Source organism: Mesoplodon densirostris, chromosome 4 (genome assembly GCF_025265405.1).
Source record: "Mesoplodon densirostris isolate mMesDen1 chromosome 4, mMesDen1 primary haplotype, whole genome shotgun sequence".
In the NCBI taxonomy this organism is placed as follows: Eukaryota; Metazoa; Chordata; class Mammalia; order Artiodactyla; family Ziphiidae; genus Mesoplodon; species Mesoplodon densirostris.
The window spans coordinates 86144682-86172042 of NC_082664.1; the positions used below are offsets into that span (position 1 = coordinate 86144682).

General features: G+C 46.2%; 2 protein-coding genes across 6 annotated transcripts in view; one reads left to right on the forward strand and one right to left on the reverse strand.

Moving 5' to 3' along the window:
• Positions 1–8198, forward strand: part of RAD51 (RAD51 recombinase) — a 47804-nt gene extending 39606 nt beyond the window's left edge. For all 4 annotated transcript variants that reach the window (XM_060096621.1, XM_060096620.1, XM_060096623.1 and 1 more), the window contains exon 10: positions 698–8198. In XM_060096621.1, coding sequence (XP_059952604.1) covers positions 698–821 — 124 coding nt within the window. In that variant the 3' untranslated portion in view covers positions 822–8198. The remainder of the gene's footprint in view (positions 1–697) is intronic.
• RMDN3 (regulator of microtubule dynamics 3) lies at positions 2463–23689 on the reverse strand. 2 transcript variants are annotated; one of them, XM_060096619.1, is made up of 13 exons: positions 23520–23689; positions 22953–23134; positions 20951–21143; positions 20394–20537; positions 11076–11370; positions 10252–10327; positions 6451–6511; positions 4782–4857; positions 4542–4619; positions 4056–4154; positions 3735–3788; positions 3514–3594; positions 2463–3212 (listed from the first exon to the last, which is right to left on the reverse strand). In XM_060096619.1, exons 2-13 carry the CDS (start codon positions 23125–23127, stop codon positions 3159–3161), a joined length of 1386 nt encoding a protein of 461 aa, XP_059952602.1. In that variant the 5' UTR covers positions 23128–23134; positions 23520–23689; the 3' UTR covers positions 2463–3158. The 2 variants fall into 2 exon arrangements, with proteins under 2 accessions (XP_059952602.1, XP_059952601.1); XM_060096618.1 differs by having other exon boundaries at positions 10225–10327; positions 23520–23682.
• Positions 23690–27361: the final 3672 nt, after the last annotated feature.

A 27361-nucleotide genomic window follows, 5' to 3' on the forward strand; every position in this document is an offset into this window, starting at 1 on the left:
GATGGGAGAGATGGCTTCATCAAGGAATGTCGTATTAACTGTGCAGTAGACATGAAGATAACATTTCCATTTGAACCTTGTTAACTGCTGCTGTTGTGTAATTAGACACAGGAGCCCTTGCTTAACCTAATTGTCATGCTCTGGTTAGAACAGGTGTTTGCTTTTAGTTCATAAAGGAATTAAAAGCTCTCATATGTGGAAGAATAAATATGAGCAACTGATGTCTCATTATTTTTAAAAAGGTTTCAATATGGGAAATCCACTGGGGGGCAGGAGGTGAGCAGAAATGCATTCCTCTGGATTGGAAGTGCCCTAAGGCAGTGGTCCCCAACCTTTTTGGCACCAGGGACCAGTTTTGTGGAAGACGATTTTTCCATGGACAGGGGTGGGGGTAGTGGGGGGGTGGCCAGGATGGATGGTTCAGGCGGTAATGCAAGCGATTGGGAGCGGCAGGTGAAGCTTCGCTCACTCGCCCTCTGCTCACCTCCTGCTGTGCGGCCCAGTTCCTAATAGGCTGCAGACCGGTACTGGTCCACGGCCCGGGGGTTGGGGACCCCTGCCCTGAGGAATACAGAAAGATCCCCAAAGTCCTTCTAGGAAGTATATAAGTTTAAAAAATTTTTAGATCTACCATAAATAGGAATAGAATTTTTTAATTATAATAACTTTTGTGCTTTGGTCTGTGTCTTTGTCCCAGACTGTACCTGAGAAAAGGAAGAGGGGAAACCAGAATCTGCAAAATCTATGATTCTCCTTGTCTTCCTGAAGCTGAAGCTATGTTTGCCATCAATGCGGATGGAGTAGGAGATGCCAAGGACTGAATCATTGGTTCTTTTCCTGTGATAAACCTTAAGTGCTGCAGCCTAATGGAGAGGACTGCTCCCTGAGGTTCTTCACAGGCCTCTTCCTGTTGTGACTGCCAGGAAAAGGCTTCCAGGAAAACAGCTATTATATCGGCTTTTCTTATGGTGTAAACACGAGACAGGTCAGTAGTCACAAGCTGATCTGAAATGTTTATTCCTTCTAGAGTATATTAATCTCTATGTGAATTCTTTGGTTTGGGGTTGTCAGGTATGAAGTACCTTTGACATCATAGTGCCTTGGGGTTGACTCAGGACTAACTGCTATTGGCCAATCTTATGTCTCTAAGAGAACTAAAACTGGAGAGACCTGACTTCTCTCACTGAATAACGTTGGGGAAAAATATGCCTGAGCTATGTGGCAAAGGGAGTGGGTCTCCTCACAGGTTTTTTTTTTTCTCTGTCAGTAAAACTCTTAAATCAGAAGCAGGTAAAGTTTGTGTGTCTGAATTAGCTTATATAAGAATGTTTTTTTAGATAAGGGGTATTGAGTAGGCCTGCTGGGCTACCAGCCCTTCACCATCTACTCTTTTTTAATGCTAAGAGCAATTCAAGATAGTTCTGGAATCTTAAACATTTCAGAAGCTCTTCAAGTAGATTCAATGTGGGACTGCCAATAAAGTAGTTATTTGTAGTGAATGTGCTGCTTGTAGGAGTTATTCTGATACAAGCTGAATATTTCAGGATAGGGCGTTCATAATATAGTTTTGGCTCTGGGTAGGGTGATCAGTTTCTATTGCTTTAAAACTGAAAAGTTAAAAGGGAAGTCCTACATTCAGATGATTCATTTTATACTCCTTTAACCTAATAGATCTCACAAGATGGCTACACCATGGCTTTCCTGTGGCCTTTGTTTTTATTCTTTAAGTTTTGTATTGTATAGGGCTGGCTCTTGCCCAGATTATTCTACTTCAGGGGTTTGAGATACTCCTTCCTCTTCAAACTTCTACTCAGGATGGGTTCTAACCAACTCTTCCAATTTCAAAGGGCCTCTCGCCTAGTAGTAGGAGGAGAGGCAGTACAAATCTCTGCTGTTGCCTGTGTTGATCCTACTATATGTAGGGAGATAGGAAGACACAATTTAATGCAACTTTGTTTTAAAAACAGTTCTGTTCCCTGACTTTATAGAACAGAGTACCTCCTAGGCCTTCTTTCATTTCTACATTACAGAAGAAACCTGGGATGAAATAATAAAGCCACAGTAACAGATTCTGGAATGGAAGCTTGGTTCTTAAATAAAAGCACCTCCATCTTTTAGTCCTATAAAGTATTTAAGTGACCTTGACCTAAAAACTTCTCAATTTTTCTTGTAGGGAAGATTTTCTTTTCAGATGGGATTAGGCTTTGTGCTACTGGCCCTGAGAGGGTCAGGGAACACCTGCTTAGTTGGACTAGGCCTTGTTAGGCTAAAAATAAGCTCTTCTTGTGTTTTACATTTAACTAAAATTTTTTATTATTAACCAGAGAGCTTATTCTAAACTATTTGGTACTGTTTTTCTACTTGTCTGCAGTAGCCTCATAGTAGAAAACAGTTATGGAAGTGTCAAGCAAGAATAAGGAGCTGATAACAAATAAACACAGAAAGGGGATTATAATCACGTCTAGTTAAATTTGGTTTATTTCAGGTTTGTACCAAAATATATTCCAGGCAACCAGGCAACTCCTCAGATCATCATTTTCACAGTCTCATAAGCCTTATGCACCACTGTCGTTCCAAAAGCTGCCAGGACTCTGGAAGTCAAGTGGTCCGGCCCCTCGGCCCAGGAATATAGTTACAATCCACATGATTGATAGGTTGAGAAGAGGCAATACCCATGGACTCTCCGACCTTTTATCCTGGTAGGTTAGGGTGTGACTTTAGGACGATATACTTTGGTGTTGAATATTAATCAGTGAAAAAGATTAGAGAGTAGAAGTTCTATGTTTTGCTCCTATAGCTCTTTGGAGCTTCACCCACGTCACCAGCAGCTGGAAGACAGCCTTCAGTGCTCTACCCGCACTGTACCCTAGGGCAGGTGTTATACTAGTCTTGATTGTTCAAGAATTCACTTTACGGAGAGAGTAACAGAAACCCGGGCCTCAAGTACTTCCCCAGTTTCAGATTAGGTAGCGGATTAAAATAAGCTAACCAGTAGACAATAAGAAGAAATTGGGGAATGGTGGCAGGTAGCAGTCAGACCTAGGAATCAGGACACTCCCTTAACCAGTCTTGCTCAGTTTCATGATCTAAGCAGAATCTAAGAGAAAAAAGACTTGATTTTTTCTCCCCCTCAAGTCATGAAGGCCATTGAAATGTGATTATTCTCCTAAAATTACTTCCAATTCTTCCAGGTCCTTCTGGAAAGCTGAATCCTAGGGAGACAAGAGAATAATAAGACTAGGACTCAAAATCTAAGCCAACATTTCCAAAACCATTGGTACCTGAGAATGGGCCCTTTGCTTCCTTGCTAAGCTGTTATCATAGTCTTTTTCCTACTTTCCCAGAAGAGCCTGGAACCTACGAAATCTGTCTCCTCCCCTAGGTGAGATGTATACAAAACAGCCCACATGCAAAAGGAGGAAATAAGACCTCAAGGGAAGATATTCTTTCCTGAAAAGGTCACATAATGACTCAGTGAAGGATCCCTGTGTTAGTAAAGGTCTTAAATATTACCTCTTTAGTGACATTTGGCAGCTCCAGGGCCAACTTCATCCACCGTTTAGCTTCAGGGTTTTCTCCTAGTTCTCTGTAGCACTGAGAAGAGACAACAGTGAAAACCTGGGAGAAATGCTACCAGGAGACTAGAAGGGGATGAATATGTGTGCCCTCAGAAGTTCCGAGAAATAATCAACACACATACTTTCATTTACGTTGAAATAGGCAGGTGAGTTTACCTTGGAAATATATATCCTTCCTGCTTTGGAAAATCCTGGCTGTAGTTCTTCAGCCTGGAGAAGGGAGAACACATTTCAGTAAGGTGTTCCAAAGTCCAAGTCAGGCTAAAGTTTATTGGAGAGTTCCAGTCCCCAACCTGGAGATTGATTCAGTGAATCTATATTTTTTATAAGCTTTTCTGATGGTTCTGATTTTCCCATAGAACAGGCACACATAAAACTGCCCTCTACTAGAAACCCCCTCCAATAATGTCCTCAGGAAAAATAAGGTCACCCTGGCCTTTCTGGCTGCTGTCCACCCTTCCCTTCCTTCCCCAATACCTTTAAGAAGCTCTGGAGGGCGTCCTGCACAGTGGCACCGAGAGGGCTTTCACACAAAGCTGTCGCAGTTTTTTTTTCTAGCCAGCTTAGGTGAGAGACCTGCCACCAAAAGATCAAGGTGTGACTAAAAAGTATCTTTAGGAACATTGAATGTTCTGTACTGAAAGCAAACAGGGCCAAATAGGACTGGGTCTAATCACCACTAACATGGCCGCTTAGAGGAAATAACACATAAGCCAGAGAGACCTGCCATCAAAAGATCAAGGTGTGACTAAAAACTTAAGTATCTTTAGGAACATTGAATGTTCTGTACTGAAAGCAAACAGGGCCAAATAGGACTGGGTCTAATCACCACTAACGTGGCCACTTAGAGGAAATAACACATAAGCCAGACCAGGCTGAGGACCCTGCTCTTCCTTGCAAGGTGATCAGTGTCTCAGGACAGTTAGTTAGGGCCCTTATGTCAAGCCCTGGAATTTAGCTTACCTGGTAGCACCACCTGCCAAGGAGAAAGTATGCCATGGGGTTTTCTGGCTTGAGAGCAATGGCTTTGTCCACATGCTCCTGAGGGGAAAATATAAACATAAGCTAACATCAGATAGCAGAGTTACTAAGGGAACAGAGGTAAGTCACAGAGGCTGTAGGAACACCTTTGCAAGGAGCTAGGACGCAGCAGGGAATCTGGACTACACCAGCACCAGGGAAGGAGGAGAAGCCTTTCCTCACCTTGAAGCTAAAGCCACTCTGGATGCGCCTCTGGATGCCCTCATGCTCAGCCAGCTGACCACAAAGCACTGCATACCTAGGGGGAAGCAGCAGCAAGCTCAGGGACAAGGACTGAGTACTGTCCCTGCCAGTATTGGGATTCCCACCCATGGGCAATTGCACTGCCCCTGCATCCTTATCCAGAGATGAAAATATCATTTCCATCTGTACATAATTCCTCTTTTAACAGACTTGTGGTCCCAATTCATATTCTTTAGCAGATACAGTGGTAGGCTCACAATTCTCCAAAGTACCCTAGGTACAAAAAAGGGGGGGTCTTCCACAATAAAGCTCTTTTATACTTAATATTTAGGCAAGGTCTCAGTCCAAATTTCCCCTCATAATGAGTATAGCCATAGCTATCATAAACACTTAAGCAGGTATCTAGAAATCAGCATCAACGTATAAGAGACCTGAGTACACTGCTTTTTGTCTCCTGAGCAGACATTAAAGGAGAAGGTCTCATTAGCCTTGGAAGTATACAGGTATATCATTGGGAAGCTGTTTGGGAATGGGATTCTCTAGGAATTTCTAATGTTAGCTTGGGAACCAACAGAAGCAGAGGAAGAAAAGGCCTCCGACTTCAGCCCTCTCCTCTACATCCTCCCTCCAGGAGAACAAAGGCAGCCAGCTTCCTACCTTCTGCCTTCAGAAACGAAGGCAGAAGATATTACCCCCATCCCCTCTGCATTCTTTCTAGAAGCAGTTGACAAATGAGTGTCTAAAGGCCCAAGTTGCTTTTTTGTGTACTCACTAAATATCTGGGGGTATTTGTATCGGATACTTCCAGAGGCTCATTTCCAGTTTAGTCCAAACAGCTGTTCCCCAGGAAAAGCTAAGAAAGTATGAGGTCAATTTCCATCCTTGGGACCCCAGGAGCCCCAAGAGAGCCCACAGGGAAACAGCACCTGTGACACCCAAGAAACAGTGACCTGGTGTCTGAGAAGAGGCGCTGCAGAGACAAAGTTTCAGCAACAGATGGAGAAACAGCCTCTCCCAGCTCACAGTCTGCGGGCAGAGTTATGGGAAGCAGGGAGGTGGAAAAGGAACATTTTCACTAAAACTGAGGCGCTGGAACCACGCCCCCAGGACACAGGTTGGCCCTGACCCACATGGGTTGGCAGAACTTTGCCTCACATCAGACCACAAACAGGGCTGATGGTTTGGTAATATTAATGACTGCTGAACTTCCTGGGGGTGAGCTCACATCTAGTTTTCCTCACGCGAGCCAAGCGAAGAAGCCAAAGTCCACCACCAGCCAGGGATCGCAGCTAGGGGAATGAAGAGCTTGTGTGGGAGAGGGGAACTGCCAACGTCCCAGCCTCTCTGAGGAGCCAAGAACCCACAAGTTTTGTAGCCAGGGGTGACTAACAAAGCTACTCGTTTTTCTAAGCTTCACCAGAAAGAAAACTACTATTCCCCCTTCCCTCATCCCCAAGGCACTTCCCAAAGCAAACTCCCCTGGGTCCCTAGCTTGGGGAAGGATGGGACACATGAAAATAAAGGCCAGAGCTCCCTCTCCTGGTGCCTCTGGCAAATGCCTCTTTGGCCACAGGGCAGAGAAACAAGGGCTCTCTCCTCCACTCTAACCCATGCTGGCTCTTCCTGGGACCCTGCGGGGTGTTATTACCACTGGTGACACTCAGCATTCTCATTCCCCTTCTCCAGAGCGGCCTCCGCTGCTTCTTTTCCTGTAAGACAGAGGTGATCCAGAGTTGACAAGGGCTCCCATGCACCCTTCCACGGGAGAGGCTGTGGGAAGAAGAATGACTGCTCTAGCTCTCACCAACCCCCACCCAAACGGGACTTGTAAATACTTAGGCACTTGAGCAGAATGAAGAGCTGCAAATAGCTTTTCAGGGATGACTTCTGCTTCACCTTGCTCTCCTATCCATCATCAGCTGCCCCAGCTCCCTTATTTTTATAATACCCACCTGATATGCTTGAAGCATTTCAAATATAAAAGGACTCAAAGGCAATCAGAAACTGTCCCCAATAGACCATTACCCTGGAGAGTTTTTGATTTGGGGTCTGGATAGGCTTCAGGGTGTCCATGAATCCCACTGAAGTTGTATATAATTTTAGGAATATGTGTGTTTTATTGAGGAGAGGGTCCACAGCTTTGATCAAATTCTCAAGAGGGCGACTTCCCTGGTGGCACAGTTGTTAAGAATCCGCTTGCCAATGCAGGGGACACGGGTTCAAGCCCTGGTCGGGGAACTAAGATCCCACATGCCTTGGAGCAACTAAGCCCATGTGCCACAACTACTGAAGCCTGCGCACCTAGAGCCCGTGTACCACAACAAAGAGTAGCCCCTGCTCGCTGCAACTAGAGAAAGCCTGCATGCAGCAATGAAGACCCAGTGCAGCCAAACAAACATTAAAAAAAAAAAATTCTCAAGAGGATCCATGATCTAGGAACATTAATCATGGCCCTAGGCCAGAACTCCTCACCAGAGCCAAATGGACTGGGATCTGACCAAAGATGAGTTTCATGTAGTTCTTCCCCAAGTTTTCCAGGCACCAAAACTAACAGAAATCAAGGCCTAAACACATGTAGGCTCTTGACAAGGGTCCCCTAGAATGTCAAGGAGCTGGAGCCCTTCAGATGAGGACCATCACGCCTACACACTGGAGAAAAGAGAACACTGCAAAATGGGAAATCTGATTAGAACAGAGAGGGCTTCCATAAAAAAGAATGAAATAATGCCACCTGTAGCAACATGAATAGACCTAGAGATTATCATACTAAGTAAGAGAAAGACAAATATGATATCACTATATGTGGAATGTGAAAAAATGATACAAATAGGGACTTCACTGGTGGCGCAGTGGTTGGGAATCCACCTGCCAATTCAAGGGACACAGGTTCAAGCCCTGGTCCGGGAAGATCCCACATGCCACGCAGCAGCTGAGCCCACGCGCCACAACTACTGAGCCTGCGTGACACAACTACTGGAGCCCACACACCTAGAGCCTGTGCTCTGCAACAAGAGAAGCTGCCACAGTGAGAAGCCCCTGCACCGCAATGAAGAGTGGCCCCCGCTTGCTGCAACTAGAGAAAGCCCGCATGCAGCCACAAAGACCCAATGTAGCCAATAAATGAATTTAAAAAATTTTTTTAAATGATACAAATAAACTTATTTACCAAACAGAAACAGACTCATATAGAAAACAAACTGGTTACTAAAGGGGAAAGAAGAGGGGAGGGATAAATTTGGAATTTGAGACTGACAGATACAGATTACATATTAAATAAACAAGGACCTACTATATAGCACAGGGAACTATATTCAATACCTTGTAATAAACTATAATGGAAAAGAATCTGAAAAAGTATATATATGTATAACTGAATCCCTTTGCTGTACATCTGAAACATCGTAAGTCAACTATACTTTAATAAAATTTAAAAATAATAATTAAAAAATTTTTTTAAATGGTGAGGGCTTGGAAGGGAAGACAGAGAACACAAATAATGGGTTGAGGTGATAGGCTGGCTATTCTGAAATGTTTCCTTATGTTTAAGTGATAGTAATCATGGTATAATTTTGTATATGCAGCAAATACATTTAAAGAGAGCAGATGAGAACCCTACATTCCCCTATCCAAGCAGAAGAACCATACGGCCCCACCACTGAGGGACATTTTCTCTTAGGGGACTTCTCTCCACCCCCTTCAAAGCACTATCTCACTAGAAAAATAATGGTGAAGAATGAGGCAAACCAGTTCCCGCTGCCTCCTGGTGGTCCAGCTTCTAGAGAAAAGAAAATGAAGAACCTTAGGTCCAGCAAGGTTGGTCCTAAAAAGCTAGAATCCCAGAGCAAAGCCTTCAAAGATACTGCATAGTCCTCTGACCTCCAGGAGGAACAGATTTGTCCAAGGTGCTATGCTCAGGAAGCCAGACCAGACCAGTGCGGGCTTCGCTGCTCCTCTAATCACTGCCCCACCTCCACCTGTAGGGTTCATGTTGGCTGTTAGTACTCAGAGATGATCAAAAGGGAAAGGAAAGGTGGTTGTTGCTACCAAGAGTGCAAAAATCAGCCCCAAAAGCTGATCAGAATCCTCACCTGAAATTTAAGAGGGGAAGCAGAAACTGTTTTGAAAAGAAAGAAGCAAACTGTAATTAAGCAAGTACCTTTTGTTACAACTTCCAGGGACTTTTTTTTTTTTTTTTTTTTTTGCGGTAAGCGGGCCTCTCACTGTTGTGGCCTCGCCCGTTGCGGAGCACAGGCTCCGGACGCGCAGGCTCAGCGGCCATGGCTCACAGGCCCAGCTGCTCTGTGACACGTGGGATCTTCCCGGACTGGGGCACGAACCCGTGTCCCCTGCATTGGCAGGCGGACTCTCAACCACTGCGCCACCAGGGAAGCCCTTCCAGGGACTTTTTTGAAGATCTGTATCAAACATTCAACTCAATTGACCTTTCTATATTGGCAGAATTCTATAACTGTTTAGAATAATGATCTTAAGGTACTGTCACTCTACATTATCAAAGATTCAATGTTTGCAGGACTGTACTTATAAAAGTGGGAAAGCAGTTAACTCTGGATAACTGAACCACAAGATCTGGAAGTCCACTGACAGTGCCTGACTCAAAGGGTGTGTAGGTAGGCAGGACACATCACCTTCCCCATAAAACCAGTCTCTTTTTAAAGTCCCAGGGTTCTCAATGACCTCATGACAGAGAAGGACAGACCTTGAAACTGGCACAAGTCAGATGTACCCTACACCCCCAGGTACAGATTTTGACAACAGAGTTGCTAAGTAGACCCCAGGGACTTCTAACCTAGCAGTATTCTCCCAAACTGCTCCTCTGGGCACTCAGCAAACATACTCCACTCATTATATTCTTAAACACCTGCCCCACAGGCTCCATAACTGAAACCAGATTCCTAAGCAACAGCAAAAAAACCTCCTCAGATTAAGAAAGGTTGTGCCTTTTGTAGTTGAGGAATGAGAACAGAGAACTGTGCTAATATGATACAACTAGAACTGACCTTGAACAACGTGGGGGTTCGGGGCACCGGCCTTCTGCCCAATCAGAAATCCACATGTAATTTACAGTTGGGTCCAACCAACCGTGGATTGTGGATTGAAAAAAAATCCACATATAAGTGGGCGTGTGCTGCTCAAACTGCTGTTGTTCAGGGTTCAACTGTACTCCTGAAGTCGTGTATACCCGTGTGACTCAAGCACCATGCCATGCAGAGAAGCAGAGGTTGCTCTCTGTCTCCAGGAGGAAGCAGGGGTCTCTGGGAGCCAGTCTGTCCCTGGTGAGTAGTTGTGCCCCAGCTGTACCGACAGCGTGTGTCTTGGTGGTTCCCCTGGGCCCCAAGCTGATGGGCTGGCTCCACCCTCAGTCAGTCAGTGGCCTTCCCACCAGGAACCTGTCAGCACTTACCACTTAGGGCATAGGACCTCTTCTCACCTGCCTCCTCAGCAAGCTCACACATGTCACTGTAGGCCCGGGCCAGGCGCCAGAGAAAGTCCTGCTGGCTTCCATGCTGCAAACCAAACAGAGGGATGAGGCCCCCTTCTCTCAGCTGCAGAGAACTGGGGTTCAGCCTTCTCCCCACACCCTACCTTTGAGTGTGTTATAAACACTGACATCAGGCCACCCCACGTGACCTCTCACCTGCCGTTAGCTGATGACATTATCCCTAGTCAATAGCCTGCACAACCCACAGAGTGAGGGCACTCTGGCCTTCTAATACTGTGAGGAAGAAAGGTCAATTCCAACATGTAATGAGGCACAACAACACAGAAGTCTTGCAAACAGTGAAATATTGTGAAAATGCCCAAGAAAAGGGAAATTCTAACTTTGGGGGCATTTATAGCCAGGTGAGCATACATTCTGGCAGTGAACCTGAGAAGGGAATTGTGGTTGAGTGACGTAGTGACCTAACACTTGTCACTTGTGATGAAAACTTTAAATGGGGTAGAGGCAGCTGTGGCTCTGCCTCAAGGGAAAGAAACGAGGGAAGAACATTCTAGCTCTTTCCACATTTCTCCTTAAGGTGAGAGGAGGAGCTCTTCTGCAGTAGCTCTACAGGAGGCAGCCGACTGCCCTGGGGCAGGCAGCACACAGGGCTGGTGCTCAGCCTCCCAGGAGGAGGATGTGCAACCCTGGGTGTAGATGCAGACCTAGCCACCTCACCCTCACTTCCCTTCCCGTGTCACCTCGCAGGGTCAGTGACATATTCGCAGGGGGGTAGCGGGGGATGGAGGACAGACAGGCAGTTGGAGCCTCACCGCCAGCTTGTTGTTGAGCAGCAGCTGCAAGCCCTCCCGCTTGCCCTGCTCACTGCCCTGGCGCAGCTCGTCTGCCTGCTTTAGGAGGGGCAGCACATCTTCTAGGCCAGGGGAGCCTCCAGCCTCCAGGGCTTCAGGCGCCGGGCCTGAAGCCACCTCCACCTCCAGGTCCAGGTCCAGAGAATCATTTCTCCCCATCTTCACGGTCTCACAGCTCACTTCATCTTCCCCGTCATCGTCACTCTCCCTTTCAGAGTCCCGCTCATAGTCAGACTCAGCGTTGGCTGTTGTGTAACTGTGGCAGAGAAAGGTAAGTGACAAGGTCAAGGGAGGGATTCCTTAGCCTCAGATCCCTGGGGTCTTGCCTCCACCCACAAAGAGGCACTCTCCACAGTACTGTTGTCCAAAGCACCAACTAAGAACCGTTCCCCTCCATTTAGGGGCAGGAATTAGTCCTTGAGAGAAAGCTTCCTATGGGAAGTATGGGCTGGGAAAATGACCTGGAAGGGGAAGAGTGAGCAGCCGGGGCCCTGTGACAGTCAGAGGCCAGTATGAGAATCCCCTGCTTAGCTACCACCAAGTCTGCCAGAAAATAGACAAAAAGAGAAAGCCTAGAAAGGTATGTACCAAAATGGCAGATCTCTCAGGGTCAAGGAATTAATTTTTCCCCCTGTACTTTAGTATTAGATATGATTGCTTTACTGAGCATGTATTTTTCTTATAAATAAAGAAATAAAAGACTAAGATAAAAAACCTTAAGATGTAGGTGAAGCTGATCTCCTGAGCTAGATGGCTCACCAGGCTCAGGGTCTGTCAATCATTTTTGCTTTATCAGCCAAATGCACCTGCCAGAACCAACATGGGTAGGTGCCAGTCTCTGCAGCCATGGAAGGCCACAGATACTCACATTTTCTTTCTCAATTCAGTGTATACCTCTGTCCCAAGTCAGCAACCAAACCTAAACCACAACAGGAGTAGCCCTTGAAAACCCTGGGAAGTTGCCAGGGCTGGGGAGGGGCCCTTTTGCAGCTGGAAGCAGGAAAGGAGAAAGATGCAAACAATCCCTTGGGAAGGTGTCTGTGGGGCCACTATGAGCCAGATGTCTCCTAGGGAGCCCAACCCTGATGCAGCCACTGAAGAGGAAGCCAGGTTTCTCTTGGATCTTGGCCTCCACCAGCAGCTAATTACGGTGTGTGCCCTAATTGCCAACTGAATCAGACAAAAACTGAGTAGAGCAGAAGATAAGGCTTCCAGGGGTCACAACCAGACACCAAACAGCCCTCCAGACTGAGTGAAGGAGAAGCAAATTACATCAAAGCCAGAAGGTTCCAAGGCACAAGGAAGATCTTTGAGTCACTTAAGGATAAGCCTTTCTCTGTCCTGGAATGAAAGGGGTAGGACCCCTATGACTGGAGAAATCAGACCTGAAGGAGAGACATGTACAAATAAAGTCAATACAAGACAGCCTAAGGTCAGGGGCTGAATGCTGTGGGCCGAAGTGCTGTCTTCCTCATCCAGAAAGCCAGAGATGACGAGGGGGCAGGCTCCAGAAGGCAGCAGGTGAGAAACCAGACCTGATGCCCAATCCATCCATGCTCTTTTTTTGTGTGTGTGGTACATGGGCCTCTCACTGTTGTGGCCTCTCCCGTTGCGGAGCACAGTCTCTGGACGCGCAGGCTCAGCGGCCACGGCTCACGGGCCCAGCCGCTCCGCGGCATGTGGGATCTTCCCAGACCAGGGCACGAACCCGTGTCCCCTGCATCGGCAGGCGGATTCTCAACCACTGCACCATCAGGGAAGCCCCATGCTGTTTCTTTATAGAGGAGCTTTCAGACTCATTTAACAAAGGGGCTCCAGTTACATCTATTACAGGAACTTTTGAGGTACTTGTAGGTAAACTGTAACCTTCACAACCTTGCTTTTTAAGAGGTTATCCAAGTATCTCTCCCCTCTAGCAATTTGCAGTAAAAACTTCAGAAATTAAAGGGACAAGGAAAAGTGGTATCAGATTTCACAACCAACCTGGGTGATGATGAGCAAGACCACACAGAGACAGCCTAGAGAAACTCGCTACCAGTTCCTAGGCTTAGACAATAACCTGCCCCAAACGAGAAAGTCAAATCAGCCAAATCGGCATCTACCAGTGCCCCTACTCAGCCCAACCAGGCCCAAAGGTAAAATGAGTAAATGGATTTTTGGGGGGATGCGAGCTTGAGTCTCATCATCTCCCGCTGCAAAAAGGAGACCCCATTCCCTGTTCAGCTGAAGGCTACCTTGGCAGATCAGGAATCTCCCAGGGAGGGACCCCTGCTCTCATCCCTGCTGGAGCACAGGCATCAGCACAGTCTCTCCAGGGAGCCAGGCCAAGAGGAAGGTCCTGCAATGCTGTGATCCTAATGGCCAGGGAGCTCACTTGGACAAGGAAAAGGAGAGGTCAGGAGGGGGCTTGCTGCCGCCCAGAGTGAGAGTGGGTAGAGCCCTGTGAGGCAGGGAGGCTCTAGCGAGGCCGGCGTGGTGAGGAGGCCTTGTATTGCACCTCAGCCCCACTTCAGGGGGCTCGGCCTCACTAACCTGCAACCCCGCTGCCTCACACGCAGCGGGCTGGCAAACACCTGTTGAGTGAATACAGACATCGGCCACCTGGACTTCCATGGGCTTCCAGCCCCATCTCTTCCAAAAGAGGTTTTTCACATGCCAGAGCTCAAGGGCTGCTGTCTCGACATTCACAGCATTCTCTCACATTTCTTGGACCACCAACCCAGCCTCTGGAGAAATCCACCAGAGAAAAAGGGTGGCCCTTTTGTTTAACATGCCCAGCAGCTTTTGAGATGAGTCAGAGACTGCAGAGACCTTTGAAAAGGCCCTTTGGACCTGTGCACTCAGGAGGACACACTGTTCCCACAGTGGGGCGAGGACCCAAGGCTCCCTTGAAGCAAGGAGGCCACCTCTACTCCTTGAGGAGAGCCCCCAAGTCAGTGATCAAGAACTCGGTTCAACACCCATTTATGATAAAAACCCTGCAGAAAGTAGGCAAAGAGGGAACTTTCCTCAACATAATAAAGGCCATACATGACAAACCCACAGCCAACATCATCCTCAATGGTGAAAAACTGAAAGCATTTCCACTAAGATCAGGAACAAGACAAGGTTGCCCACTCTCACCACTCTTATTCAACATAGTTTTGGAAGTTTTAGCCACAGCAATCAGAGAAGAAAAGGAAATAAAAGAAATCCAAATCAGAAAAGAAGTAGTAAAGCTGTCACTGTTTGCAGATGACATGATACTCTACATAGAGAATCCTAAAGATGCTACCAGAAAACTACTAGAGCTAATCAATGAATTTGGTAAAGTAGCAGGATACAAAATTAATGCACAGCAATCTCTGGCATTCCTATACACTAATGATGAAAAATCTGAAAGTGAAATCAAGCAAACACTCCCATTTACCACTGCAACAAAAAGAATAAAATATCTAGAAATAAACCTAAAGAGACAAAAGACCTGTATGCAGAAAATTATAAGACACTGATGAAAGAAATTAAAGATGATACAAATAGATGGAAAGATATACCATGCTCTTGGACTGGAAGAATCAACATTGTGAAAATGACTCTACTACCCAAAGCAATCTACAGATTCAATGCAATTCCTATCAAACTACCACTGGCATTTTTTACAGAACTAGAACAAAAAATTTCACAATTTGTATGGAAACACAAAAGACCCCGAATAGCCAAAGCAACCTTGAGAATGAAAAACGGAGCTGGAGGAATCAAGCTCCCTGACTTCAGACTATACTACAAAGCTACAGTAATCAAGACAGTATGGTACTGGCACAAAAACAGAAAGATAGATCAATGGAACAGGATAGAAAGCCCAGAGATTAAACCCATGCACATATGGTCACCTTATCTTTGAAAAAGGAGGCAGGAATGTACAGTGGAGAAAGGACAGTCTCTTCAATAAGTGGTGCTGGGAAAACTGGACAGGGACATGTAAAAGTATGAGATTAGATCACTCCCTAACACCATACACAAAAATAAGCTCAAAATGGATTAAAGACCTAAATGTAAGGCCAGACACTATCAAACTCCTAAAGGAAAACATAGGCAGAACACTCTATGACATAAATCACAGCAAGATCCTTTTTGACCCACTTCCTAGAGAAATGGAAATAAAAACAAAAATAAACAAATGGGACCTAGTGAAACTTCAAAGCTTTTGCACAGCAAAGGAAACCATAAACAAGACCAAAAGACAACCCTCAGAATGGAAGAAAATATTTGCAAATGAAGCAACTGACAAAGGATTAATCTCCAAAATTTATAAGCAGCTCATGCAGCTCAATAACAAAAAAACAAACAACCCAATCCAAAAATGGGCAGAAGACCTAAATAGACATTTCTCCAAAGAAGATATACAGACTGCCAACAAATACATGAAAGAATGCTCAACATCATTAATCATTAGAGAAATGCAAATCAAAACTACAATGAGATATCATCTCACACCAGTCAGAATGGCCATCATCAAAAAATCTAGAAACGGGCCTCCCTGGTGGCGCAGTGGTTGAGAGTCCGCCTGCCGATGCAGGGGATACGGGTTCGTGCCCCGATCTGGGAGGATCCCATATGCCGCGGAGCGGCTGGGCCCGTGAGCCATGGCCGCTGGGCCTGCGCGTCCGGAGCCTGTGCTCCGCAACGGGAGAGGCCACAACAGTGAGAGGCCCGCATACCGCAAAAAGAAAAAAAAAAAAAAAAAAAAATCTAGAAACAATAAATGCTGGAGAGGGTGTGGAAAAAAGGGAACACTCTTGCACTGCTGGTGGGAATGTGAATTGGTACAGCCACTATGGAGAACAATATGGAGGTTCCTTAAAAAACTACAAATAGAACTACCATATGACCCAGCAATCCCACTACTGGGCATATAGCCTGAGAAAACCATAATTCATAAAGAGTCATGTACCAAAATGTTCATTGCAGCTCTATTTACAATAGCCCGGAGATGGAAACAACCTAAGTGTCCATCATCAGATGAATGGATAAAGAAGATGTGGCACATATATACAATGGAATATTACTCAACCATAAAAAGAAACGAAGTTGAGTTATCTGTAGTGAGGTGGATGGACCTAGAGTCTGTCATACAGAGCGAAGTCAGAAAGAGAAAAACAAATACCATGTGCTAACACATATATATGGAATCTAAAAAAAAAATGGTTCTGAAGAACCTAGGGGCAAGACGGGAATAAAGACACAGACCTACTAGAGAATGGACTTGAGGACATGGGGAGGGGAAAGGGTAAGCTGGGACGAAGTGAGAGAGTGGCATGGACATATATACACTACCAAATGTGAAATAGCTAGCTAGTGAGAAGCAGCCGCATAGCACAGGGAGATCAGCTCAGTGCTTTGTGACCACCTGGAGGGGTGGGATAGGGAGGGTGGGAGGGAGGGAGATGCAAGGGGGAAGAGATATGGGAACATATGTATATGTATAACTGATTCACTTTGTTATAAAGCAGAAACTAACACACCATTGTAAGGCAATTATACTCCAATAAAGATGTAAAAAAAATTAATAAATAAATAAATGTATGTCACTTTAAGCCACTAAAAAAAAAGAACTCTGTTACAGACGCACCCCCTCCTGGCAATTACTTTTCTTTCTTTCAACTCCTAAGCCACACTAGAGGTGCTGAGCTGAGGCATTCAAAGACAACCAGGCCTGGGCCCTGACCCTGAGAGACTCTCAGTGGTGGGGGAAGATAAGAGCAAGCGGAATGAGGTGATAAACACCCAAGAAGGAGTGGCAATGAGGTTGCAGGCAGGTGCTCTTGGCTGGGATGCCTGGGAAGGCTTGCCAGAGGAGCTGTAGGGCAAGTTAGGTTTTGACAGGGAGGGGACTAAAGCTGTGTTTGGAACAATGCTCTGAGAACAAGCTCACGGACCCACCCAGTGATTCTGACTCTACCACATTCAGTTGATCCCCTGGGAGCTCAAAGTTGCTATTTTATTTGGAAGAAAGAGGGAACACAGCTTTCAGTGGAGTAGCGTAGCCCATCAAACCGTCTTATTCTTTTATCCCTCAAAACAGCTCTCCTTCCCCAGTGCCCACATGTGTAGTCATTCCAGACCAGTCAGTCCAGAATTCTGGTCTCCTCCCAGAATTCTCCCTGGACCATGACCATGGCAAAATGAATGATTCGCCGTGGCCACTGCTCCACATAGCAGCCAACTAAACCAGAGTCTTGAACCACACATGACCAACGGCTTCCACATGCCTTAGGATCGATCATGGGGCTGAGCCTGCTAGAGCTGTAATTAAGAAAGACACCCTCATAGGGAGATCAGCTCGGTGCTTTGTGACCACCTAGAGGGGTGGGATAGGGAGGGTGGGGGGGAGGGAGATGCTAGAGGGAAGAGATATGGGAACATATATATATGTATAACTGATTCACTTTGTTATAAAGCAGAAACTAACACACCATTGTAAAGCAATTATACTCCAATAAACATGTAAAAAAAAAAAAAAAAAGAAAGACACCCTTCCTCTTACACCACTACAGGTGGCTGGCAGCCCAGTCCTGCCCTTTATGGCCTTGGGAGCCCCAGTGAGCATCCCAAGCTGTGAAGCACCTGCAAGCTTCCCTGGTTAATCACTCTGGCTCTCACTGCCCCCAGAAGTTTGTACAATTACTAAAGATCATCACTAAGGGGTTTGAGTTCTAGTATCCTGGTCTTGGGCAGAGCTGTGACCTCTCCTTCTGTTCTACGCTGTTATAAAGTTCAAACGGCAAGTGATCGGCTTCCTTGGGTCGCATAGAGATGCTCCTTAAGTCTCAGGGACCACTATCAACTATTTTGTCCTTTCTTTTCAATCCAGATGTGTCAAATTTTTTAAATTTATTTATTTATTTATTTACTTATGGCTGTGTTGGGTCTTAGTTGATGCACGGGGGCTTTTTCTAGTTGCAAGGAGCGGGGGCTACTCTTCGTTGCAATGCGCGGCTTTTCACTGTGGTGGCTTTTCTTGTGGAGCACGGGCTCTAAGGCACACGGGCTCAGTAGTTGTGGCTCGCAGGCTCTAGGATGCAGGCTCAGTAGCTGTGGCACACAGGCTTAGTTGCTCCACGGCATGTGGGATCTTCCCGGACCAGGGCTCGAACCCGTATCCCCTGCGTTGGCAGGCAGATTCTTAACCACTGCACCACCAGGGAAGTTCCCAGATGTGTCAAATTTTAATTTCATTTTAATTTCATTTTTGCCCCCTCTAACACAGCCCTCTGGAAGCATGTTTCAGCCCAGAGGTAATAGGTAAATTGAATAGAAAAGGGCTACTTCTTTAAGCCCTTGAGAAATACAGATAATAGGGATCAGACAACCCAGGCAACAGTAGTCATGAATGGAGGACCAAAGCTTTTTACCAAGACCTCACTTATTTCAAGAGGCACCTGAGCAATAGTTAAATTCAGCACAGATGCCCAATGGCAGTGACATGGAAAAAGAGAGAAATACTACTCTTAATTTTCTTGGAAAACCAGATGAGGAGAGGCAGGAGAATATAATGGTTCAAACAAGAAAACAAGGCTGAAACTTCTGAAGAAGATGTACTGAATAGACCGTACTGCTCTGGACAGGTCTTCCCTGGGCAGTGAGCCGTGGCAGCTCTCTCTCTCTTTTTTTTTTTTTTTAAATAAACTTATTTATTTTATTTATTTTTGGCTGCATTGGGTCTTCGTTGCTTCCTGTGTGGGCTTTCTCTAGTTGCGGCGAGCGGGGGCTACTCTTTGTTGTAGTGGATAGGCTTCTCATTACGGTGGCTTCTCTCGTTGTGGAGCATGGGCTCTAGGCGCACGGGCTTCAGTAGTTATGGCTCACAGGCTCTAGAGCACAGGCTCAGTAGTTGTGGCGCACGGGCTTAGTTGCTCCGTGGCATGTGGGATCTTCCCGGAACAGGGATCGAACCTGTGTCCCCTGCACCGGCAGGCAGATTCTTAACCACGGCGCCACCAGGGAAGCCCCCGAGGCAGCTCTTAATCAATGGGAAGAACTGCCCGGGGCTGCAGGCGACATGTCTTCCTGTGAAAGCCCTTCTGTGCCCTGACGACCAAGCCATGCCTCAGAAGGCAGATGAGCCTGGCTGAGCCTGTGCTTAGGAGCTGTATAACCCTGGGAAAGCATGCATCAAACCTCGCTAAGCCTCAAGTCTCTGAGAAACAGGGCAAAGAACATCACCTACTTCATAGGAACCTTCTGAGGATTAAATGAGGAAATACCTCTGAAGTGCACTGCAGTGTCTGTCACAAAGGAAGAATAAACGGTAGTTAATACTATAAAGTGTTTTCAGCTGAAGAGGGACATGCTGCGAAGAGCATCCTGAATGGCTGGTTTTAGCTTTTAGTTTCCGTGTGCATGTTTTTAGCTAAACCAGTCATTCTGACCTGACAGAAGGCTTGACTGTTCACTTCGCCAGGCTCTTCCTTGAGGAGGAAGAAAGGTTATCAGAGGCCACCAAGGAGAGACCAGCCTCTAGACCTCACATAGGCCACCTGGATGACTGGACCTCACAGCAGAGAAGGGCAGATGCTGCCACCTACAGCATCGGGCACCCCAACAAAGATGTTCATTCAGACTCCATCCTTGGGACCAAAGTTTCAAAATGGCATTAGTGGTTTAAAATCAAAAAGCCCTTTGCCTGCCCAAGTTTGGGGGTTGTCCACCAGACTCCTGCCTGCGAGCCTGTCTCACACACAGTAAGGCCTATGGTCAGAACTGCTGGGCCACCAACTACTCAGGTGAGTCACCGCCCACCTGTGAAGATGGCAAAGATGCACGAGCAGGCCTCTCCCATGGGAAGAGAACTTTCTGAAGGAGGGAGAAGGCCTGGCCCAGCCACTCAGTGAAGGAAACAGCCTTAAAACAAAGCTTACAAAGTCCTTGTGATAACACAGGAAAATGCCCAACCAATGTTACAGGAAAACAAAAGTAAAAGATATAATAACTACATAAAAAACAAACCTACTCAGAGGACAATAACAGATGCAAGCACTAACCACTGTTAACATTTCAGTTTGTCTGGATGACATAAGGTGGACGATTTTTCTTTTTTCTTTTTTAGGTAAGAAGTGGTGTTTTTGTTTTTGGTGGATGGTTTTTCTTATTTCAACTGTTCTGTATGTCATTTATTTATACCCTTACCTTGTTCCAAAACTCGTTTACAGCAGCTTGGTGTGAACTTTCCATTATAAACATTTACTGCTACAAAACGTAACCTGGCTGAAGCCACAGCTGTCTCCAGGGGAGAAGACTCACCCGCCCTCGCTCTCAGCATCTGTGAACGTGGCTCCCGAGGTGGCCGTGAAGTAGACAGAGCTGGAGCCAGTGGAGTCACTCCTCTCCCGGGCAAATGGGAACCTTCGCCGCCGGGCCACTTTCTGGTTCTCTTCCAGGTGGGATCTGAAAAGCAGGCTCGTTTCTAGAAGGTGCCACTGGGCCCCATCCGGCCTGCCTTTCCCCTCACCATGAGGGAGTCTCTTACTACTGCTGCTCATTAAAGAGCTAAAAGCAGAGAAAATCCTGGGTCTCTACCCTCAGGAGAGCAAGCAGGGCAGCTCGCTGGCCCCAGCCTGCAAAGCAGACCAGGTTAGTCAGAACAAAGCATTTCAGCTGCTACAACAGACCATGAGGGCCCAAAAGCAGCAAGAACTTGTACAAGGCAAGGAATCAAGCACACGGCTTCCCTGCCAATTAGGGGAGAAGCTATAAAACTGGCTTCGTCCTGAGACGGAGAGCAAAGGCTGAAAACCTGTAGGGACAGGGAAAAGCTGGGGAGCGGGGGACAAGGCAGAAAAGGAGGCTGCATTACTTACCGGACCTCGCCCACAATCTGCCCAGCAAGCCCCTGCAGGCTACGCCTCAGCTCCTCCACCTCCCCTCGCAGTGCCAGCAGGCTGGTCAGCACAAACTCCAGACGGCCCAGCACCTCGTCCTGCCCTTCTCGTGGAAGGCTCGGCAGCACCGCAGCATCACCAGCCTCACCTGGAGCTGCCCACAACGGCCTCACTGCAGGAAGGAGGACAGGAGACATTGATGCCCATGGGAGAGAGTGAGGAAAAGATCTCACACCCAGAATTCAGGAACACTTGTTTCTCCCTGGAGTTCAATTCACAAAGATCTTTGAGGCTCAGAGAGCATATGTTCACAAGCCCCAGGTAATGATCCAGAAAAAAATCCAGGTCCCAACCTCCAAACAAGAGCCCTCTGTTCCAAAACTCTTCCACACCAGGGCCCTTCAGCAGTACTGCATACCATGGCAGATCATGTAAAATGCTCGCAAGAGTGTGGTACACAGAAGGAAGGACAGCTGTCCTGCTAGAGTAAAAGAAAACCTTTATCTGACTATATTTCATGCCCAAATCCCAGGCAGTCAATACTAACCACACAGCAAAATTAAAATTGAGCTCACTCAAATTCTGATCTTTCATTTTACAAAGAATGGCAAAGAAAACTCTGAGCTCCTCTCAAGAGCTTCATTTAGTATCATCAGAGAGGGGCAAGGAGAAAAGGGGCAGTTACTGAGAGAAAAGGCACACTGGGAAAAGCCCACCCAAACCCCGTTGGAAAAACACCATTGCCCAGCCCTGAATTGAGCTCTAGGTAAATGCTAACAGTAAATGCTAAAAAACTGACAGCTACCTAAGGCAAGTGGACTGGAAAATGTAAAAACAGAGACGAAACCATTAAGGCAGGACCCACAGTCCAAGCAAGCATAAAGCTGTTAAAGGAAATCTAGTAACAATCTAGGCCAGATTACAATACACACCCAACAGTGTTCCAGTACGTAAAGCAAGAAAGATCCCTGGGAATGTGGCCACTTTCTCCCAACCTCAGCAGAAGAAACACTAGAGCTAAGATATTACAAACAAACAAAATACAAGGAAAAGAAAGGAAGGACAAGCACAGTTGCAACACTAGGTTACTACCTAGTGCTATAAAATGCTGACAAATGATTGCAATCTAAGGTAACAACTCTTTGAAGACTTCAAAAACTAACTTTTCCAAACCACCTGGCATTTGGTAATCAGAGGAAACACTTGTTCCCAATTAACACAGGGTGAGATGATTTGAATGCTCCTCTATCACACACACCTGGGGGTGGTTTGAACCAGCCCTAGATGCTTTGCTCCAATGAGCTAACATGAAAGTTTTTACAAAACTGAAAGCACTACCCATTTCAGCCGTGGCTGGCTCCCAGCCATATTCAGCTTCAATTGCAGTAAGTGCACTCCCAGCCCTATGCTGTGGAAAGTCCACAGAACAGGTGACCAGGCCACCCAGGAGAGCAAGCAGCGCAGCTGCCACTTACTTGCTCTGTGACAGCCTCGGGAAAGTTACACAGTCTTTTTCAATATCGACTTATAAGAAGAATTTTAAAAACTTGGACTAGATAGTCTCCAAGGTGCCTGCAAATTTTAACACCTAATTTAATACATAAGCCTCAAAATTTTTTAATTCCTACAAGACTAGTTTTTCCTTTTACCTTCTTTTGGACTTTTCCTCTACTTATTAAACAGCTCACCCACACTAAGAAAGTGCCTTTAATATATACATAGCACTCCTGTGGCCAGAACTAAACGTGAAAGCTAAGCCTTTTCGCAGTACACCTTCCTGCGATTACAGGAGAAAGACGACAGAAGAGGAAGACTGCTTTTCCTTTTCAATAAACTTTCCCCAAACGTGAAACTCTCGGGCCTCGCACCCACCCTCCTATTCCTTCCTCCGTTGTCCTGTCCCACAGGTTCTGCTAAAGGCAGTCCCGACCCCAGGCCCACCCCTCAGCAGTCACTGAGGCCTCAAGGCACCGTCTCCTACCCTGGCGTCCAGGCTCTGAAGTCTGCATGTAGTCCAGGGAGCTGGGCTGGCTCTGGCCCTGGCCCCGTTTCCACCGCTGGCTGTAAAGGGCATATAGGAATCCAAGGCCCGCGGCGGTGCCCAGCAACAGTCCTAGCCCGGCGCGGGTGCCACCCAAGGCCCCCAGACTAGACATGCTGCACCTGCAGGCCGCGTGAGCCACCGAGAGCAAGCGGGCGAGGGAGGAGGAGAGAGATTCGTGAGCGTGGTCCACCCATCTCCAAGGTTGAACCCCTGGAGATAATCTCCTTGCCCAGACCCTGGGCACCCACCACCCTCACCCTAGTCCCGACCCTAAGGTTTCTGCTAGCCCCGGACCTGGCTACCGCGAGGCTCAGCCGGCCCGGACGCAGCCTCCCCTCCAACACGCCCCCTAACCCTGATTCCGGAGTCAGGTTGCTGGGCCTCCAAACTCCTCCCCCAGCCTCACGACACTGCAGACCACAAACCCGCCGCCCTGGCTGCAAACCCCTGGCCTCCCCGCCGCGCCATTTGAAGGCCCCCTGGCCTGTCAGGAACTCAACTCACACTCCTACCCCGCCGCTCACTACTGTGGCAGCGGCCGCCGCTTCGCGCTGCCAATGACTGTGACGTCATCAAACGGTGCCGACCGTAAGCCCCGCGCGCCTATAGGAAGGCGGGGTGAGAAGATCACCGAGGCTCCGCCTCCGGTGCAGGGTTTTCTCAGGGGGCGGGGCCACGGGCTGTACCGGAGGGGAGAAACCTGCAGAGAGTAGAAAAGGGGAACCTAGAATGGGTTAGAAGCCGGGAAGAGGGGAAAGCTGGGATACCCCTTGGGCCGGATGCTAGAGCAGTAACCCCCACGGTCTGGCCAGCTGAGGTTCCATTTCCCTCCATTGACACCAGATTACTTAGTGTTCCCGGAATATGCTCCGGGTATTCACCCTTTCTAGCTTTTCGACTGCTGCTTTCTGCCTAGAATGACCCTTTCTCTACCTGGAAAACGCGACCCCCCTCCCACCTTTCCTTAACACTGGGTCATAACTCAGACTTCGTTTGATTTCAGCTTAATTTGTTTATGCATTTTTACTCAAAGCATTTACTAAGCACTAGACAATAGTGACTGGCATTTCGGATTAGAACAGATAAATTGTTGGTTATCCACAAGAGGTCCCTGAGTCCCCAGGGCCAGCTTCTGCCAGTTGACACCTAAAAACATATTGTAGATGCACACCTCATCATTAAAAAAAAAAAAAATCTTAAACCTTACATTGTCGTTATAACATTAATCAAGGACAGGGTTATAAAAACTTTTTTAATTTCCAGAATGTAAATGAAATTCATTCCTCTAATGATAACATTTTTTAACATTTAGCTGAGGCTGAAACTTGGGTTCTCTGATTGCTTAAATTGGTTCAGATACCATTTCAGGTTTTTTTGTTTGTTGTTTTTAATCTGTGTTAATCATTTTTTTCTACCTACCTGTGGCCCATATTTCCTTCTATAATTCTATTTTACTCCTGTGATTTTATGCAACTTGTAATTTTAGAAACTAAAAAGACATGATTTTGTGCACTATGGTTCCAATTTTATCATCAGCATTCCCTAAAAGTTAAATTTTAGTTTAGTGGGAGCTGAAATATCTAGACCAGTCCTTCCCAAATCCTTGACTAGATATTATTTATTCACTTTTTAATTGTGAGATATTTTACACATTTAAGAGACACTTGAGGACTTCCCTGGTGGCGCAATGGTTAAGAATCCACCTGCCAATGCAGGGGACGTGGGTTCAAGCCCTGGTCAGGGAACTAAGATCCCACATGCCACAGAGCAACTAAGGCCGTGTGCCACAACTACTGAAGCCCGCGTGCCTAGAGCCCGTGCTCTGCAACAAGAGAAGCCACTACAATGAGAAGCCCGTGCACCGCAACAAAGAGTAGCCCCCGCTCACCGCAACTAGAGAAAGCTCACACGGAGCAGTGAAGACCCACGGAGCAGTGAAGACCCAACACAGCCAAAAAATAATTAATTAATTAATAATTAAAAAGTACATTTGATGCATAGGTACATTGCAATGAATCACTGAAAAGCAATGAGGTACCCATCCCACCGCCTAAGGAATAGAACTTTACCAATACCTCCTGCTCATTTTTAAGGACTCGGTTTGATTAGTACCTCTTGTGATACACTAAGAGATTACTATGTTGTCTTGGTGGTGAGAAAGGAATGTTTTTAATATCTTTTCCATATTTTTCCTCATTTTTCTGAAATAAGCATGTATTTCTTTTCTAATAAGAAAAAATATTAACTTTAGAGGGAATAAAAACCCGTTTCCTCTGGGAAACTTTCCCAGACCACCATCTTAGTGGAATTAATCTTTTTATCTTTCTTTGCTCTTGAGGCTTGTTTACCTCTATTACACTTGGTTCCATGATTATTTGCTTTCTAGTCTGTCTACCCCACTGGGCTGCTCACTCTTCCAGGATAGAGTTCATGCCTGATTCATCCCCTATGCCTAGCAGAGCTCTAATGCAAAAGCCATCCATAAAAGTTGAATGGAGAAAAGAAGAAAATAAGAAATGACCAATATCCAGCCCCTGCCACACTGACAATGCTTTTGTTACCAAACCAGGTTTGTTTGCGCAACGTGTGGCAAGCCAAATGCTGAGACACAGAGGTTTGCGGCAGAAAAATAATTTATTCACAAGGCAGCCAAGCCAGGAGACGGGAGAACAAATCTCAGATCCGCCTCTCTGAAGGCTTGAGCTATTTATGGGATAAAGAAGTAGTGTAGACTTAGGCATGGGGAAAGGTGATTAGAGGTGGGGAAAGGTGATTAGAGGTAGGGAAAGGTGAGGTAAGTGGTGTTTTGCGCAGGCGTATCTGGATTATATGCTTCTTCATGGGATGCATGTTCAAAAATGGAGGGGCTTAGTGTGATCTGAGAGTGGACTTTTGGCCCTCTTATGTCAAAAGGTTGTTCACTGGACACCTGTGAGGGCCCAGCTTTAGGGTCAGTGGTCCCAACCAGTCTTAGCCAGATTGAACTGACCAAGAGCTGATTCAAAGTTCTGAAAAAACAACTTAAGCCCCTGTTACTATAGCGACCCATACTTCAGAAGTGTTATCTGTAGGGGTGGTTAAGGAGTCTTGTGATATATTACCCAGGCTATGCGATGCCTGGAGGGTATGAAATTAAAGAGAGGAAAAAAACAAATTAAAGCTAGCTTAATCAGTGATGGTAGTTTACAAGCAGAGGGGTTTTTAACAAGCTGTTCCTTATCTGTTGTTCTGTAAAACCGGCTGAAGAATTTCTGCTAGTCACAAACCTCTGTTAACACTGTGGGCACAGTTTCATTTTCATAATGAAAGCTGAGTTGTAGAAGAACAATTTCTCCTCTTTTTACAAGGAAGGGAGATCTGCCAGATAAACTGATTGCGGCAAGGGGCGAGGCCAGATGGGAAAACCAAGTAGGGGAATTCATTTCCTCCTGGATATTAGAGATGTTATCTGGTGTGCATGCGTCTGCCAGGGGAATCAGCCGTGGGCTGGGTGATTCTGGATGGAGCGCTCTATCTTATGCTGCATCTGCAGACCAGTTTTGCAAATGTAATAAATCCCTGGCAGTCTGAGATAGGCAGTGCCCTCCTGTCTCCTCCCCACCCCTCAACGGCCCAGCCTGAGAGAAGAGAGTGGAGCAGACCCCAAACCCCTGTCCTGCTCTCTGCCCAGAACACGAGAGTCTTATGTACCTAGTTCTTTCAAGAGAGGCGACATATGCCTTGGGATGGTGGCCTTACCTCTTGTGTCTAACCTCTAATACGCTTGACACTTTTAAAAAAATTGTTCTTATAAAATATTTAATAGCTACAATACTTATAATACATGTATAAAAATTGAGTACATTTATAACACTTTGCACCCCCATCCTAGTGTAAGAAACAGAACATCATTTTTGTCTTTTAAGAGCCCTGCGTTCATTGTTTTGCGTATATTGAAGAATCCTTGCATCCCTGGGATAAATCCCACTTGATCATGGTGTATGATCTTCTTAATGTGTTGTTGGATTCTGTTTGCTAGTATTTTGTTGGGGATTTTTGTGTCTATGTTCATCAGTGATATTGGTCTGTAATTTTCTTTTTTTATGATACCTTTGTCTGGTTTTGGTATCAGGGTGATGGTGGCCTTGCAGAACGAGTTTGGGAGTGTTCCTCCCTCTGAAATTTTTTGGAAGAGTTTGAGAAGGATAGGTGTTAACTCTTTTCTAAATTTCGATAGAATTCGCCTGTGAAGCCATCTGGCCCTGGACTTTTGTTTGCTGGAAGATTTTTAATTACAGTTTCAATTTCATTACCTGTGATTGGTCTGTTTACCATATTCACAAATTAAAGAATAAAAACCAGGGGCT

Coding starts and splice junctions, on each gene's coding strand:
- RMDN3 (XM_060096618.1), bottom strand. CDS start 23,127: ATGTCTAGTCTGGGGGCCTTGGGTGGCACCCGCGCCGGGCTAGGACTG. Junction 21,144..22,952: donor TTCAGAGCCTGGACGCCAGG/GTAGGAGACGGT, acceptor TCCTTCCTGCAG/TGAGGCCGTTGTGGGCAGCT. Junction 4,858..6,450: donor AATGCTGAGTGTCACCAGTG/GTAATAACACCC, acceptor GCTTCCCCCTAG/GTATGCAGTGCTTTGTGGTC.